Genomic DNA, 12977 nt, shown 5'->3' with positions numbered 1-12977 from the left:
TTCGGTCCATATACTATACCAGTTGGCAATAAACCTCAACACAACCTTCAATATAGGTCTTCATTTTAGGAGTATGATAATGGATATTTGTAAACTGTGACAAGCAGTTCAGCTTTGGGTTTTTTTTTTTTTTTTTTTTTTTTTAAATAATTTATATATTATACGTACTCGATTCCCACGTCATGATATATGATATAAAATGTTTTTTTTTTTTGGTAGCAAAAAAATATTAGTACTCGTTTCCCACCCCACATGTCATCATATATATAATATCATTATCATATGTTCCTTGTTTGTTGTATTACTCCAACTTGTTAAAAAGATAACCAGTTAGTCAACCCTCAAGATAAATCGACCACAGTTATGCAACCAAAGCATTGACTTATTTGTAATATGAAATCGATTTCTTGTTTGTCACTTGCACGTTATATGATATGAAATCACTTTTAAAATGCCAATGATTCTTGGATGACATTATTAGATGCTTACAAACTTTTGTATAATATTTCTATTAAAACGAGTACTTAAGATTCACCAGAAACCTATCTAGAGTTCACAACTATGTAAGAAAGGAGAACTTTAAATAAAAATCCTGATGCTTACAATAAGATCTTCCTCAATGTCCATGATGTTCCAGTTGCCATCTTTTACTTCACTTCTTACTTGTTTCTTCTTCCTTTTGGTGGTGGCATATTGGAAGAGATATAATAAGGCCCGAGGTGCCATCCTGAAGTCACCACCAGGGCCGTGGAAGCTTCCTCTTATAGGGAATTTGCATCAATTGATTGGCTCAGGATCACTGCCTCATTCTTCCTTGAGAGATTTAGCAAAGAAACATGGACCTGTTATGCAGCTACAGTTGGGTCAGGTTTCGGCCTTGATCATTTCATCACCAGAAGCAGCTAGAGAGGTATTGAAAACACATGAACTTTGTTTTGCGCAAAGACCTGACTTTTTTGTGAGTGAATTTGTCTCATATGATTATTCAGGCATTCTTGTCTCTAAATATGGCGATTACTGGAGACAAATGAGAAAAATTTGTGCTTCGGAACTCCTAAATGCTCAGCGAGTCCAGTCATTTAGATCAATAAGAGAAGAAGAGGTATGGAATCTCATTGAAACTATTTCTTCGTCCAATGGGCTTCCAGTAAATCTTAGCAAGAATTTATTCTCCATGACAAATAGTGTAATTTCAAGGGCAGCATTTGGAGAAAAGTGCAAAGGTCAAGATGAGTTCATATCTCTGATGAAGAAGATATTGGAGTTTGCTTCAGGCTTTAATGTGCCAGATTTGTATCCTTCATTTAAGTTTATTGCTTCAATCAATGGTATGAAGACTACCTTGAAGAGATTACACCAAAAGAGGGACAACATTCTTCAGGATATAATTGATGATCATAAGATGAATATGATAACCACTAGCATTATCAATGCCCCTTCATGCAAAAAAGATCTTGTTGATGTGCTCCTAAAACTTCAGAAGTCGAGTGACCTCAACTTTGAGTTAACAGCCAAACACATCAAAGCTATCATTTTGGTATGACTTTATTAAGAGCATCAATTTTTTTCATGATTTCTCTTTCTTTCACATATAATAATCACCATTCACTCTCTTTCTTTATCATCCAAAAACATAAAAAATAGTGTCGGTGTAAATTTGTACAATTACTATAATAACAATGCATTTTTACACAACTTTACATGACATGATCGATATAGGTGAATTATGAGTTTAGTTGGTTAAAATGTGATTTTTTTTCTTTTTTTCTTTTTTTTTGAGAGTGGATGTTTTTTCTATCATACAGGCAGTCAAGCACTGATACGAGTGCTTAGGTGCGCTTTTTTTTTTTTTTTTTTTTTTTCAACTACAATTAAGATTTAAAAAAAATTGAAGTTAATTCAAATCTTTTTTTAGGACATCTACCTCGCTGGGGGTGAGACTGGAGCAACAACCTTAGAATGGACCATGTCAGAGTTGCAAAGAAACCCAAAGGTAATGGAGAAGGCACAAGCTGAAGTGCGCAAGGTCTTAGAAGGAAAGAGGAAAATTGAAGATACAGACATCCAAAAGTTAGATTATGTGAAATCAGTTGTCAAAGAAAGTTTACGATTACATCCTCCTGCAACCTTAATTGCAAGAGAATGTAGGGAAAGATGTAATATAAATGGATATGACATCCTTACTAAGACCAAAGTCCTTGTTAATGTGTGGGCATTAGGGAGAGATCCAGATTATTGGGTCAATGCTGATCGCTTTCAACCAGAGAGGTTTTATGGTTCTTCTGTTGATTTTAAAGGGAATTACTTTGAGTTCCTTCCATTTGGGGCAGGAAGGCGGATGTGTCCAGGCATAACATTTGGTATTGCAACTGTTGAACTTGCACTTACTCAATTGTTGTACCACTTTGATTGGAAACTACCAAATGAGGTTAAACCAGAAGAACTTGATATGACTGAGAGTTTAGGAGGAACCTGTCGGAGAAAGAATGATTTGTATTTAATTGCCACTCCTCGTATTCCTTTCCTCATTTAGACATGCTATCAATAGGATGTAACCGTTAAGAGTATCTGAAATAGTACCTAGTTTTAAGTGTATGTTCAACATTAATGGAATATGTTAGTTTGGGTGGTACTCATCCAAAACAAAATTAGAGAATAAAGAAGATAAACTTCTATCTTCATTTCAATGTCAGCATGCGCATGTGTTATCAGCAATGGCGCCCAAAGCGATGTTGCCAGCAGCAGCAGCCAAATCAGTATCCAACTTGCCCGGCCAGCTCTGAACTGAATGACATGAAGGCTTTTGTCTTAGCCTCGATCAGTCCACGTATTGTGTATTTCTCATCATTTGTTAGCTTAAAATTCCATGCTTAGTTTGTTAAATATGGTATGATGAACTAGAGTTTTATGTTGTGTAAGACTGTGCATCTCTTTTTTTTGTGCTGAAGTACTGTTGCAACTCTTTGTCTAATTTATTCAATCAGTTTTTGGGTACGTACATGAGTTATTTATTTGATTATGCTATGATCGAGCTGATCTAGATTGATCAAATCTTTATCCAAATTCCAGTTATAAATATTAAGAGAAAATTTGTCTGTAACTGTACGAGGAAAATAAAGAGAGACACCGAAGTGTGGTGTTTGGCGAGTTTGTTTGATTTGTTTTTGTTTGTTTTGTTTTTCCGTTTTGGCAACAAACATGATGTCTTTTCTTTTATTAAAAAAAAAACTAAATTAAGATGAAAAATTAAAATTATTTCACTATTTAGTTTATTTTTGCTACTATTTATGAGCCCACTGCACTTTTTGGCACTATCCATAGGCTTCACTGTATTATTTCAACTAATTTTTATCTTTATTTATAGTACTTTCAACAATAATTTTTCAGTTTCAATAAAATAAGTGGTATCCAAACAACCTGAAATAAAGTTGCTTCGAACCGCATCTAAATTCTAAACATTTTATTTATTTATTTTTTTTAAGCGGTTATGCGGACTAGTCAAGAAGGTAAATCTTTACTTGGATTTTTTATATTTATTTTTTACTTGGATCTTTTTTAATTATTTAAAAAGGATTGTATTTTTTTTTTTTTTGTTGCTAAAATTCTATTTACAAGATTGTCACTTTTTAAATTTTTAGTGTTTAATTTAGTAATTTTAAAATTATATATAATTTAATTTGTTGCACCCTAACGCGTAATTTTTCTATTTATATATTTTTCATGTAATATTTCTAACCAAAAAAAAATATGTATTTCAAGCTTTTATTTTATTTTATTTTTTAACTTGTAATCCTCTATTTTGCTTTTTATTTTTTTTAAGTGACTTTAAGGGCATCTTCAATAGCCTTCTCCAAAACTATATTTGGAGAGCAAATCCACAAAAATTAGCTCCAACAATCTCTCTAAATTGTAAAAAATAGTGTAGATAAGTTACAGTACTCTCCACACATGAAGAGTTACTATTGCTCTCCAAATGAATTTTTAAGACTAAAATATTCAACATCTCTCTATTTTTTTTGTGCACATTAAGAATAAAGAATAAAATAAATATGAAAAAATAATATTTAAATGTAACAAAGAATGGTATTTGAAAAAACAGATAAATAAAATTGTTTACTCTTCAAACCGTGTAAAAATTTGGTTAAAAAGGTCATTACCCACTACAATTATTTTTTATTATTATTTTTTTATAATTTTTTAAAAGTCACGATTTTACGAGTACAAAATGGTGATTTGAGATCAAGATTCCGTTAGCTGATTTTTAAAAAAATTCTCTTGCTACTCTGAAAACGGCATTTGGAGCCACAACTTCAGCCTTTTTAACCTCATTTATTACTCCCTTCCCCTTTCAATTCTTCTTTAACTCTCTCTCTCTCTCTCTCTCTCTCTAACTCTTCTACTCACGGAGGCACCGGCTTCGTCTCCGGCGGAAGAACAAAACTCCGGCACCAATTCCTTCACCGTCGACCAGCACACACATTTATCATGGCAAGTTTATTTCTTTGTTTTTCTTATTTTGATTTTTAGGCATTTAAAAAAAAAAAGCTTGTTCATATTATTAGATGTGCTATGATTCTTCCTTCAAGTCTAGCTTTTGAGATGGTCTGCTGTTAATTATTGGAGAAATTACATATTGGAGCAACAGAGTGAATATTTGGTAGTGATGTTATGTTATTGTTTCCTAAAAATTAAAGAAATTTAGGTTCACTACTTCTGCAAATTCTTGTATACTGTATAAAATGGCTGTATATGGTGACACAAAATCATTCAATCAGTGAGATGTTGGTGCTGCTGAAATTTGATTAGGCATATGAATTAACTAGATAATTAGTGATAACAATCCTTAATTTTTGGGACAGGAATTCCTCAACCATCTAAGTAAGGATTCGAATAAGCATCAGTTGTGTACTTTTAATTGCGTAATCTATTTAGTGTTCATGTGTGTAATTTAAATGAGTTAATGAGTTATGTAAGTAAAATCCAGACAAATGGTCATATGAACTGCCAAGTGATCGGTTGGCGGAGATTTCTACAACACAGTTTTGGAAGAAAATTTGTCCTAATTTTCTTGCTGAATAAATCCTGTGAGATGATTCAAAGTGGTAGGCTGATATAAGGGTCTAACATGAACAAATGAAGATTGTTGCTATGGGATACTATTATTATTCAGTAGTTGTGCTGCAGATTATTGTGTATGACTTTTTTTGTGTGGTTCTTTTCATTTTTTTGATGAATAATAAAATTGATTTTGGTTGGTCTTTTAATGTCAAGGTCAAATTTAAGGATGTAGACATGTAGTGCATGGCCAGATAAGGGTCAAGTGAAAATAGACTTGTGAACCTTGCCGCAATAAGCCTTTGTGGAGTTAAGTTGAGTAGCAGATCCCTGATTAACGTAGGATGAACCTTGCTGCAATAAGCTTCTGTGGAGTTAAAAGGTGGTTTTAGTTGGAAATTGGCTTTGCTTAGGCTATTTGACCAGATGAACTTGAACCAAATTGATGTAGGATCTTGTGGTGGGTTTAGAATTAGGAGTTGTGGATCTAGGGTTTAAAAATTGTCAAAGAAAGGGTTTTGGGGTTTTGTTAGAACTAAAAGGTAGTTTGATGAGTTATTAGAAGGCTATTTGGTAGGAAAAAAAATTTGTGGGGTATTATGGTTTTGATAGGTAAAAGGAATGCATTGATTTGAGGTCGTAAGGAAGAAGAAAAAGAGAGGATTTTATGGTGTTCAAGAGTTGTATGAACAATACCACAACAAAGAGAAGAAGAAAAGAGAGAAGAGAAAGGAAGGAAAAAAAAAATAGTCCAACAAACCTCAATACCAAATACCCTTAATTCACAAGAATTGTAGAAGTCATAGTTTTTCCCTTGGATACAAATTTCACCATAACTTATTATATAAAAACCAAATAAAAAAGTTTGTTTAAGCCTAGGATACATATAACTAGTCCTTTAAAACCACATGACTTTCATTACAATTGGAATTTCACTCATGGACCCCATAAAATGAATCTTGAATGATGAATTTGCAAAGTAGTAACAAATCAATCTTCCATGGTTGCATCATTCTCCCTCGGTTGAGAAAAATACTCATCATTGAGGTTTAAAATACTGAAATATAAGAACCTTTAAACTTTAAACTTGTACCAACTTAACAAAAAAAAAAAAAACTTGAAGGTTGTATCAATCCTTCGTTCACTTTGTAAGCATTAAGATCAAGCAATCTTTCTTTCTCGCCATATTGGTAAATTCATTTGGAATAATAAAATGAATGCTTGGAAGGCTTTTCAACTTAAAGTCAATATCTTCCTTGGTCTTAACTTTTCCATGATCAACTTTTTGCTCATCTTGCTCCTTTGTGGTTGCTATTGTCCATGTGATACATTCCTTTGTTTTTGTTTTTTTTTTTTTTTTTTTTGAAGTTGGACTTGTGGTGAATCATTAGGCTGAGTTTATCTCTCCTTAATACCAGACCTTGACGAACCGATCCAATTCCAATACCTGAGGTTGCTGTGGCAGCTAATTGGTAAGGCCATTTCCATCAGATTTTGAATTGATAACAGGTGCAATGTTTGCAAATGGGGTGGTGATAAATTTGGGTCTAACTTAGAATATTTAAGTTCTTTATAAGTTCCATCCTATCAAGATATCTAGAATAGCTAACAAATCTTCTAGCTTTGTTTCTATTGAACACACCTTTTCATTCAATTGTAGCAAAGTCTTCTTTGTTACTTTGTATTTTTGAGAAAAAGTCTTGAACTCAACTTGGAATCTGATTCTGCATTAGAAACCATTATCTTGGATTAAAATTTTGTCAAGTGGTTGGCGGAACAACAAAAATAAGTCTTGAATGAACAAAAATGCAAAGTAAAAACAAATCAATCTTCCATGGTTTCATCAAAGATTGATTGTCAAAATAATGAAATTTTTTTCGTATGCAACACACACACATGCTCATGTATTTATTTATTGCATTAGGGTGGTTTGACATTGTGAGCTTAACACCTCACCCGCTCTTTCATGCTTGATACCAATGTTTATTTGCTGCAATATCATATTGCTGAATTAAAAAATGTTCTTGATTTTGTTTGTTAATCATTTTATTCTTTTGCATAATGAGTTTGCTGATGTGTTTAAGGGCCCACTTGTTTTAACATAAAATTCAGATTATTGTCACCATTAGCATATGTACATGTTTCAAAGCAGCACCTTTTCTAAGTACAACTATACTATTTCTGAGCTTATTTTTTAAGCAAACTTAGTTTTCAAGCCAATAAAAATAAGTTATTCAAATACGCACTAATTTTGGTGGTTTCTCTGTGTGTCTAAAAGATTTTATTTTAGTTTTCTTTCAATGGAAATTTGTTTTCAAAACCCTGTGTCTGCATCAGTAAACTGTCACATTTTCCTGGGATAACACTAGCAAGAATGTTGATCTGTAAGTCCTTAACAGGCTGATGAACTTGAACAATGGCATAGTAATGACAAAACTTGATTTACACCTTTTTAATTTTTTGTTTTTCAAAAGTCTTGTAGATGCTTATGCAGAATTTAGCTAATAGTGTGTTTGTGGTAGGATTTGTGGTTGTACAAAAATTAAATTTAAGCATGCCCTTAAAACCGCTGTGTCAAGAGTAATCAGTTCTAATATTTGTAAATGCTTTATTTTCATTGCTATCCCTTAATAAACAGTAGAAATTATTGGAGAAGGCTGGCATGTTCAAAGTTATAGTAATGTGATTATGCATCTAATAAAAAGTTGGAAATTCTCCCCTTTCATCAAGTTACACAAAATATTAGAGAAGTTGAATCTCACAAACTTTGTGGGCTATTATTATTACATTATGGGTCCATTTGGATACAACTTATTTTTGCTGAAATTGAAAATTGAAAACACTGTAGCAAAATAATTTTTAAATGTGTGAATAGTACCGTAGGATTCATTTTTAATATTTTTAAATACGTGAACAGTACATGAACAGTGTGTGAACAATGATAAACAGTAAAATTTGTCTCTAAAAGCTGAATGCGTGGAAAAAAAAAAAAAAAAAAAAAAGGAGCAAAACGCAAACGCCAGACGTGGACAAACGCAGATCCAAATGCCGCTTATGATAATTTTGTGTTGGAATTACTGAGCTGTTATTATGCCATAGAAAGAGGAATTTGTGGATCAAATAACTCTTAAGAATTTGTTTACATGAGGAACTTGTGCATTCTAAGTTTTATTAGTATACTGATTGGATTCCAAGAAACTGGAAAATATGTTTCTAATAAATGTATTTAGTTTTTATGCAAGTAAATGGTTTGATGCTATAGTTTTTCTTATGTGATGTCAATGCTTTAGGGAGTTGAGCTCAATGTTTTGATGACATTGATGATGGTGATAATTGTGACCATCTCGCATGTGTGCCTATGCAACTGCTGGAAAGCACCGATTCATTGAGCCATCACTATTGATTAATCATTTTTTTATTATGGATTGATTGTATTTGATGATATTCCTTTGCTAACAGGGCTTCATGATCTATATTGCAGATCTTGCATGCTGGGAAGACAATAAAAATTCTTTCAAGACACTCATCTCTGTTGAGTACACTGGTGTGAAAGTCAAACTGTCCCCAAATTTTGAGATGGGTGTCTGTAATAAAACTCTTGAGTTTCTCAAGATGAACCTATTGGGAAGGTATTTTCTATATTGTGGAATTTGCGGTAATCTATACTACTAATTATATGTTAGGTTGATCAAAGGCTTTACTATTAAATCTATTCTTCTTGTAGGTTCCTGTGTTGGAAACACCTGTTGGTCCAATATTTGAGAGCAATTCTATAGCATGTTATGGTAAGACTATGAATTTTCCTCCCTCACCCATTAATTTTGGTCATCCTTCGAAGATTGTTATGTTGGAACTTATGGGCTTTTTATCTATTGCTGTAATTACTTGCCTAAAGGGTAACAATCCTCTTTATGCTTCTTCTCATATTGATGTTTGGTACTACTGATGGTGCTCTCTCTCTCTGAATGTATGTGTGTTATGATACTTATTGTTTTGTACGCTTGAATTTTCTGTTCCACATAGAGCACTGGATTGATTTTCCATCATTGGAGATTGATACTAATATTCTGGCGTGGTGTAAACCTAGAATTGAATGTGCAATATACCTTCCTCTGGTGAGCTACATCTGATTTTATTATGGAATTGTTCTACTTCCTCAGGCATCTAAATGATGAACAAGTTTTATGGAAAACTTAGATAAAATGAATGAAATAAGGATTTTTTTTTTTTTTATGCAAATTCAAAATTAAAGTGGGACATATATATATATATATATAGGTAAGTTACACACACCTAATGAGTCTTGAATTCACGACTTCACCCTCCACCTAAAACTTATATGGGGAGGAGGTGTCATTTGAGTTAAAGCTCATAGCCTAATGTGGGCTATATATATTCTATTGAAAAAAGTCAACCAATGAAGATCCAAATATCAAAAGAGGCTCAATGAAGTACACTCCAACTTTTCCAAATTTTATTAAATACTCCTTCTGTCCTACTTTGTTTGTCCTCTATTCCATTTTGGGATGTCCCAAAATATTGTTCTGTTTCTAAAAATAAAAGTTATTAGTTTACTAATGTTCCTATTATACCCCTAAGCCTCATTAAGAATAACTTCTTTTAAAAAAAGCTAATAAATTTATTTAAGGGTAGTTTTGTAAACTTATATATTTTTATAAGACAGACAAGATAATAAATGATGTTCCCTTAAAATGTTTGACTTTTCAAACAGGACAAACAAAGTGGGACGGAAGGAGTACATAAAACAATGACTATGCTTGCCCACATCATAAACATGCTAACATATAGCCCACATTAGGCTATGAGCTTTAACTCAAATGAAGTGATTCAAGTGAATGTGTTTTTGTGTGAACTGTGAAGGCCGAGGAAGCTGCAATTTCTTCATTGAAGAGAGTGCTGGATGCTCTAGACACTCATCTTGCTTCAAACACTTTACTTGTTGGGAATTCTGTAATCCTGGCTGACATTGTTACAATGTGCAACTTATACATGGGCTTCACCCAACTCATGACTAATAGCTTTATTTCTAAGTTCCCTTATGTGGAAAGATACTTCTGGACCATGTGAATCAACCAAATTTCAAGAAGGTTCTGGGAGAGGTGAAACAGATAAGTCTGTCCTTCCTGTTACGAAGAAGCATCTCAGCCAAAAGAATCTGCTAAACCAACGCCTAAGGATGAACCCAAAAAGGAGGAATCAGCAAAGCTGAAATCAGAACCTGGTGAGGAAGAGGAGGCTTCAAAGTCGAAACCTAATTAAGAATCCTCTTGATCCACTGCCCCCAAGTAAGATGATACTGGAATCTGGATGAGTGGAAGAAGCTGTACTCAAATACCAAGACCAACTTCAGTGAGGTTGCTATTAAAGGCTTCTTTTGTCATCTTCTTTTGATAATGACCTAGGTATTGTGGATGGTGTCTCACTTTCTGCATGCATGTGTGTTATGATGCTTATTGTTTTGTATGCTTGAATTTTCTGGTCCACATAGAGCACTGGGTTGATTTTGCATCATTGGAGATTGGTACTAATATTCTGGCATGGTGTAAACCTAGAATTGGATGTGTAGTATGCTGTATAACTTCCTCTGGTGAGGTACATCTTATTTTATTATGAAATTGTTCTATTTCCTTCTGGCATCTAAATGATGACCAAGCTTTATGGAAAACTTAAATAAAGTGAATGAAATAAGGAATTTGTTTTTTCTTTAAATTCAAAATTAAAGTTGGATATATAATGCTTGCCCACAACATAAAAATGCTAAAAAAACCGGGTACTTCTTTGAATAATCAAACATCAATATAATCTCAAAAAAGATTACGGGATCGTTGAATAGGATCAATGATTTACCAGAAGAAATTTGTATTTAATTTCGAGAATAATTAAACCTATTATTGAATTGTAAGTATATTTATTTATTGATTAAGAAAACAAATGAGTACTTCTTTGAATAAACAAATTTTTGCCAATGTTATTAGGGACTGCTACCCCCTGCTCAAATTTTCACCTTTTTTTTGTGTGTATGGAGACTGCTATGCCCTGCTCAAATTCCTCATGATCATTTAGCTTTTGAGCCTAAATTTAAGGTTTTATATTTTTTTTCTCCTTAAAATAATAATGTTGTGCCATATTGAGATAAGTAGTATTTATTTATGGAAATTGAATGATCAAAATAGAGTAGTTTTTTTGTCATTAAAAAAAAAAAAAAAAAAAAAAACTTAATTAGAATAATTTAGGGTCTGTTTTGATACCGTTTATTTTGCTAAAAATTGAAAATTTATTGTTGAAAACACTGTAACAAAATAATTTTAAAAGGCCAAAATACTGTTGCTGAAAACTTATTGCACTTCTCACTTCATGGCTGGTCCATGAGCAGTGCCTCTCCCAAACGCAAAACGCGCAACATCCTCTCCCAAATGCACGCTTTTAGTTTCCATTCCTTTCGGCTAATGGAATTATTTTTGTTACTTGGGCCAGGTTGGACCATATCAATAATGGCCTAAGTAATATGCTTAGCCTTTTTAATTGTCTCTTGTCTCTCATTTGACATTTCTAGGCTAAGCTAATTGAAATCGAAGTTCTCATTTTCAGAAATTGCTTCTGCATGCCTTACGACACAAGCCAATAAGGAGTTATATAAGACATTGTGCATGCCCTTTTAATAAAGAAATTGGGTTTATTGAATATTGACTTAATTAATGTGTGCCTTTTGTTTTTCTGCCAATAAGGGGTCTTCTTTTCCTTAACAAAAAATGGGGTTATAAAAGACTTGAATTTCTATTTGACTTGAGGAACTATTGTTAATGACAACGTCTTCTTAACACCTAATGACTTCCTTCAGCATTTTTGTTGTTCCTCTAGTTTTCTTCCAGTACTTTTTTTATTTTATTTTTTTTATGAATATTTTCTCCCAGTAGTTAGAAGTTCTAATTATGTGTAACATTGCTTATCTCTCCTTGTTTTTATGTATGTGCAGGAATGGTGGGACTATCTTTGGGAGAAGAGCACTTCATACAGTGTGGCATTGCTCAAGCCCTTCGTTCTGAAGAAAGATATAGTCTGAATGCTGGAAAAGGATTCAAATAGCCAAACCCAATTAGTTAGAATTAATTCTTATTTGAGTTGCATAGTAGTTTAACTCATGTAAACAAGGAAATTAAGGACCTATTTGGTAATATTGTTCTAGTAACATTGTTTATATTTTTTAGAAATACATGTGAGTGAAAAAGTGTGTGAAATACGTGTAATGTTATTTAAATACTGAAAATTATTGTTTAAAATACACTATCAAACAGCCCCTAGTTTTATTTTACATCAGCTTTGGCCTGCTTTCTTCCAGATAAAGTGAACTTTTTTCTGCTGGTTTTTACGTTATCATGGACTTAATGGCAGGTAAATGGTTCAGCAAAAGTCAGGTTGGGGGAAACAGATGTTATTTGCAGTGTGAAGGTACTTAATGGTTCAAGATGTTGGATCTTCCACACGTATCTACATTAAGAATTTCCTCCTGTACGTGTTTTGTGAAGACTTGTAATGTTGTCTACTAATTTATGTGAATGCTGGCAGAACATGGAAAGCCGAGTTCATTGCAACCTGACAAAGGAAAGGTTGCCATACATGTTGATGGCAGTTAGCACCAATGTTTGAGGTTGTATATCTGATGCTATCTTCTAATACTATCATTTTTTGTTGATTGAGCTCATATAGTTACTCTTCTTATAATTATTATTAGGTTGAACTTATTTTCATTGGCTTATTTTGTTTAAAAAAAAAAGGTGTATAAAAGTACAATTACAACTAGAATAAGTGAGATTTTAAAATGCCATAGTAGTGAAAATAAGTGGATGTTTATTTATTTATTTATTTATTTTTTGAGGAGCATAACTTGTATCTCTTAATAAGTC

At 32.8% G+C, this 12977-nt stretch overlaps 1 protein-coding gene and 1 pseudogene across 1 annotated transcript; both read left to right on the top strand.

Moving 5' to 3' along the window:
• Positions 1–619: 619 nt before the first annotated feature.
• Positions 620–2533, top strand: LOC115974056 (cytochrome P450 71D8-like). Its single transcript, XM_031094277.1, has 2 exons — positions 620–1537; positions 1916–2533. Exons 1-2 carry the CDS (start codon positions 620–622, stop codon positions 2531–2533), a joined length of 1536 nt encoding a protein of 511 aa, XP_030950137.1.
• A 181-nt stretch (positions 2534–2714) lies between these two features.
• LOC115974055 lies at positions 2715–10663 on the top strand (annotated as a pseudogene).
• Positions 10664–12977: the final 2314 nt, after the last annotated feature.

Source organism: Quercus lobata, chromosome 2 (genome assembly GCF_001633185.2).
Source record: "Quercus lobata isolate SW786 chromosome 2, ValleyOak3.0 Primary Assembly, whole genome shotgun sequence".
In the NCBI taxonomy this organism is placed as follows: domain Eukaryota; kingdom Viridiplantae; phylum Streptophyta; class Magnoliopsida; order Fagales; family Fagaceae; genus Quercus; species Quercus lobata.
Note: the sequence above shows the minus strand (reverse complement) of the source record. Positions and strands in the feature narration are given on the sequence as shown.